The sequence below is a fragment of the Alternaria metachromatica genome (assembly GCF_023757995.1).
Source record: "Alternaria metachromatica strain BMP 0045 chromosome Unknown scaffold_59, whole genome shotgun sequence".
NCBI lineage: Eukaryota > Fungi > Ascomycota > Dothideomycetes > Pleosporales > Pleosporaceae > Alternaria > Alternaria metachromatica.
The window spans coordinates 83,227-88,427 of NW_026055550.1; the positions used below are offsets into that span (position 1 = coordinate 83,227).

At 54.0% G+C, this 5,201-nt stretch overlaps 1 protein-coding gene across 1 annotated transcript; it reads left to right on the plus strand.

Moving 5' to 3' along the window:
• Positions 1–1,557: 1,557 nt before the first annotated feature.
• J4E83_011026 (uncharacterized protein) lies at positions 1,558–4,029 on the plus strand (the record flags this gene model as incomplete). Its single annotated transcript, XM_049337902.1, has 1 exon — positions 1,558–4,029. One exon carries the CDS (start codon positions 1,558–1,560, stop codon positions 4,027–4,029), a length of 2,472 nt encoding a protein of 823 aa, XP_049183017.1.
• Positions 4,030–5,201: the final 1,172 nt, after the last annotated feature.

Below are 5,201 nucleotides of genomic sequence, written 5' to 3' on the forward strand. Positions count from 1 at the left end.
GTCACGAAGCCGCCCACTTGAGCGCGCGCCTCCCATTCTTTTTATTGCCATCATGCCACCACAGTCAGTAATCTCGAATCGTCGTCACTTGGATGTGATGCAAATGTGACGACGATGGGCGATACCAGCAAACGGCGTGTTGTCGTGCCTAAACCCCACAACAGGCTAGGAGAGTGCACAAAGTGCACAGTCTGCCCAGCGCCGCCAAACTGTTCGCCATAGCTTCCGGGGACGTCGCCCGGACGCGCACTATCGATAGGTACTACTTTACGTGCATGCATATACGGCTGCACACGTTTTTAGGCATTCGAGAGTGCGAGCACTGAGGTCGAGTCCTCGGAACCTTCTTTTAAGTCTTTCTACTCCGGAGCATATCATCCGATCGTGGAATGGCGTGCGACAGGCGAGCAGAAAGAGGCCAGGAGAGGAGCGGTCTGTCTTGATTCGTGAAGTGGTCGAAGGAGCGGAAATGATCAGAACCCTTGCTGTGTCGAGCCTGGGAGTTTCATGCGCAAAGAGCGTGGGATGCACAACGAGCGACAAGATCGGCACCGCAGCAGCGAAAGTCGGGGCGAAGTGATGCCATCAGGTATCCGACTGCAATAATGCAGCGTTCGATGGCGCCGGGTACTGTTCGCCGTTGACCCCGCAGCTCTCAACATCCTCACGGTGCAGATTCTGCTGGTGCTGCGGTTGCACAGAAACCCAGGGACATGTTCCGACACTGGGGCTGTTTCCTCGCTGCAAGCATGTCTCTTGGCTAAAATAAACGCTAAATACTCTTGGTTAAGGCCAGGGGCACTGGCGAATAACGACGACAGCGGCGGGACGTCATTGGTTTGTCTCACCATTTGCCCCTGACACTCTTCGTGTGCATGGTCACACCCTCGCTCGTGCCGTCGCCGCTTAGGCCATTTGGGAGATGCCCAAGCCCACCCGATGGCTGCCCTTGCACGACCGTGAGCGCGAACGGACCCTCTCAGCGGCCGGTTGGACGTCTCCCTCTCGCTCAGGCTCACCTGTCTCTCCCCAGCTTCAGCCTCCGTGTGCCTGAACAGCCTCACCTAGACGGCTTTCCATCTCGACTCCCGCACACCGCTGAGCTGTGCTGCCTCTCATTTCGCCCTACCCTTCGTATACCTCTTCGCCTCTTTGAGAGAGGGTTGCCCCGTCGCTCCCTTTGCACTAGTCGGATCAATCCATCGTCGTCCTTCGCCAGATCGAACATACTGTCGCGCTCGGTCTCGACATCTGTCTTGGATTCGAGTACGTTCGACACGACCATTACTTGCTGGACCATACTGACGCTTTGTCGCACTCTAGACGATTACGATTGTCTTTACGAGCCAATTGTATCCTTCAGTCGTCGCATTCGCCTTCCCAACGCGCGGCCGACCAACCTTCATCTTCGGACAACTAATAATCCTTGGACCTTACACCTAGTCATGCGAAGTCGAGTGGAATTATAACCAGTCTATTGCTTTACGTCTCAAGTCGAGGATAAACTCACATCACGTTCGCTATTCTTACCGGATCTAACACACGATCCACATCACCATGGCTCTCCCAAAGCCCGTATACCCGCTGAGTGAGCACTGCTCAATCATCTACGAGAACACGCTTTACGTATATTCGCCATCTGGATTCCAATCGCTAAAGCTTGAAGAGGGGGCAGAATGGAAGGCGCTGCCTATGGACATATCGCTTACCGGAGCGCAATGCGTGAAGGCAGTGCCCAAGGGGGATGCCGCAGCTGCTAAGCTGTTCATTGTTGGAGGACGCGTCAACGAGACCGCTTCGACGTGGAACTATCCCGGACTGATGCACTACACATTCTCCAAGAAGAAGTGGGACTGGCAACGGTCTGAGAGCTGGAACACACAAAATCGCGTCAACCATGACGCTGTCTACCTTCAAGACTCACAGAAGATTCTCGTCTACGCAGGGTCGCAGACAGAGGGGGACAACGGCCCATCGTCGGAATCCTTCCTAATGTCCACTGTCGAGCCCTACTCGGTATCGAGTATGCCGCCGTCCGGCGCGCCACTCTCCGTGAAGCCCATGCTGATGAACTCGGACGCCAACTCTGCGATATTGGTCGGTGGTGGCGCTACCAACACTGCGGTATGGAAGTTCAGCGAAGCATCAGGATGGAAAGATCTCGGCGTCAGCCTTGAACAACCGATCGTTAACGCCGATGCTGTCAAATGCTCAATAGTCTCCAACAAAGACGGAAGGATCGCTCTGGAGAAGTTTGATATGAGTGTAACACCAAACGCCGTGGAACGAATCCTCCTCGTGAACAAGGACGGATCGCCCGCAGCCCCGGGAACTCTTGCCGGTGGGGACAAGGTGAAGCGAGTAGTCATCGATGACTGGTCAAAGTACAACGACACACTCGCACCGACAGTTACACGGAACGGTTACTCGTTAGCACAAGGGGAGGATGGCACCACCGTTGCAAGTGGTGGTAATCCCGATGAGCCCATTGCTGTCTTCGACGCAAAGGAGAACGCATGGATGAACGCGACAGCGCTATTCTCCGGGCAAGAGATCCTAGTGAACTCGATATCATCTTCAAGCGCATCATCGACACCGACCGCGACTGCATCCGTATCAGCGACGCCCAGCGCCAGCACCACAGAAGCAGTCGGCCCACCGCCGGCTCCCCCTAGCAACAAGGGAAAGATGTTGACTGTACTTGGCGCTACACTAGGTACGATCTTCGGCATCGCTGCTATCCTGATTCTCATTCTGTTCTGCCTCAAGTACAGGAAGAACAAGAGCAAGCAGAATCCAGGTTACATTGAGAAGAACGACCGCATGAGCTTTGCCGACCGCGGTGCTGCTTTCATGAAGGAGGCAGGTGGAGCTGTCGTGACTTACCAGCCAAAACACAACAACGACTCTGTCACATCGCTTGCCATCATCCAAGGACGTGGTAGCAACAACGGCCACAAGAAGAATGTTGCGAGCGACGCCAGCACAGCGGGACTTGTGAAGAAGAGCAGCCCGCTTGGCTACTCCGAAGGCTACAACGAGCCCTACGAGCTTGCCAAGTTTGACCTCAAGCCGGAGCCTGTCGAGCCCATGGTTCGTCAGAACTCCAGTCGGAACAAGCCTGCACCAAGAGCACGTAGCTCAGGCTGGAGTCGGTACTTCGCCAACAACGAAGCTACAAACCTCGCAAGTGCACCACCTGCTGATCGTTCTACCTTCGCGTCAGACCGAACAAGTACCGCCAGCCAGTCACAATACACCAACTCGCGCATGTACAGCTCGCGTCCATCACAACATATCGCTCCCTTAGAGATCCCCAAGTTCAACGACGGGCAGCGTCTAAGCCGAGTAGCCAGTGGAAGTCCAACGCTTGGAACCCCCAACAGTGTCATTCCACATGGTGTTCAGCCCATGCAAGCAGAGCTTGCTCGCGCCAACTCGAATGCCAGCACAGTATCTGCTCTCAGTCACGACGGCTACCTACGCCACCCCGTAGAAAGCTGGACTCCAGTGGGCGATGACCGACGGACGAGCAGTCAGTACACTGGTAGCATGGTCATTGACTCTAACAAGTACGATGGCGCTAGCTCGTATTACCCCGACGGCACCGATTCGTTCTACCCCAAGAGCAACTTTTCCTCCTTCTACCCCGGCCAAGGCGACAACCCATCCACCGTTCCCGACATGCGCGACAGCACGTTCACCATGTTCCCATCAGGCAACGCACCACCCGCACCAACAGAGGAGATGCCCAAGAGCAAGTTCAGCTCGATGTACCCCGTACCACCACGTCTCGGTCTCCCACAAGATCGCGAGAGCACAGCAACCGTGTTCCCAGGTGGTCCCGGTGGTGCACAAGGAGGCAATGCTCAGGCGGCGCTACCAAGCCCCAAGTTCAACTCCTTCTACCCACCACCCAAAGTCGGGCACGAGAGCTCAGCCACCCTCTTCCCCGGCCCGGGTCCCAACCAAGGCAACGGAAAAGAGCAATCAGACATGTCATGGCTGAACCTCGGCCAAAGCAGATAAAAGCCCCCGAGTTTGAACTTAGCCTTGTCACGCCTATAATGAGCCCATGCTCCCCACCCGTCTCTACCTCGACCGTACACATCACCTCCATCCTCTCTCTCTCGAAAAGCAGCATCACTTAGCGAACGCATCATCACCACCCTGTACAGCAGATCTTTCTTTCTCGAGCATAGCATTCATCAGCGCCGGGCGTCTCTTTCCAAATCCCCCCTTGTTCACCAAACGCTAGCCGCGAAAAGCCGATGTCAGCTTTTGGCATTCAGTCGCTACAGATACCCGACGCCAACCTCCTCACAGCGCGTCAACCCACTACCTCCTACAAACGCCTTACCTCGACCACCATCGCCTACCTCCTCCACTCTCTCCTCTCGAAACAGAAGAGTCTCAGTTGTAAATAGAACGCCCACCTCTTACCCCACACTCCCAACCCACCACTTTCTTTTCTCATACACTCTTTTCTTTTCCCACCAAACCATGTTTCCCGATATCTCTTTTTTTCCACATACTTTTCAACTTGGTCTGTGTCCAAATGTATCTTTGGAAATCGCAGTATCTTGTTGATGATCGTCGTTATTGTTGTTGTCTCAGATCTACGGGTCTGGATATGTTTTTTTGCTTTTTTGAAATGGCGTCGTCGTGCAAGATGGTTGGAAAGATCTCTCTTCGCTGTCTTGGTCTCCGAATTGCTGTATGTAGCTCGCTTGTCGAGTGGGGAAGTTGGGAAGGAGGGAGGGAGGGAAGAAGGATGTTGGACTGGCTTGACCCTGGATGTGCTGGGGCGCTGGTGCGAGGGAAACGTCTATTGTTGACGTGGTGGCTGAAATGGTGGATTGGATCGGACGTTAATACTTTAATGAAAGAAGCGAGTGTCGTACCAAATTGTTCCGTCTGCCTGTAATGTTTGTATCTGTGAAGGGAATGAGTTGATGCTTAAACTCTATTCTAAGTGAGGTGTCTGGTTCTAGTGGCCAAGTGTACAGTCAGCTTGCATGGCAAGCCTATCCAACATCGTTCGCCCTGGAACTTCACATGGACATGTACACTAGACGCAAACTGGCTGCCATGTCCTAATCATTATATCTTGACCAAGCATCAAAAACAAGTATTCGTAGAGAAGAGCGTGTGAGATCGCATCGTTGAGATATCGCCCGAGAGACGAGAGATATCTCAAC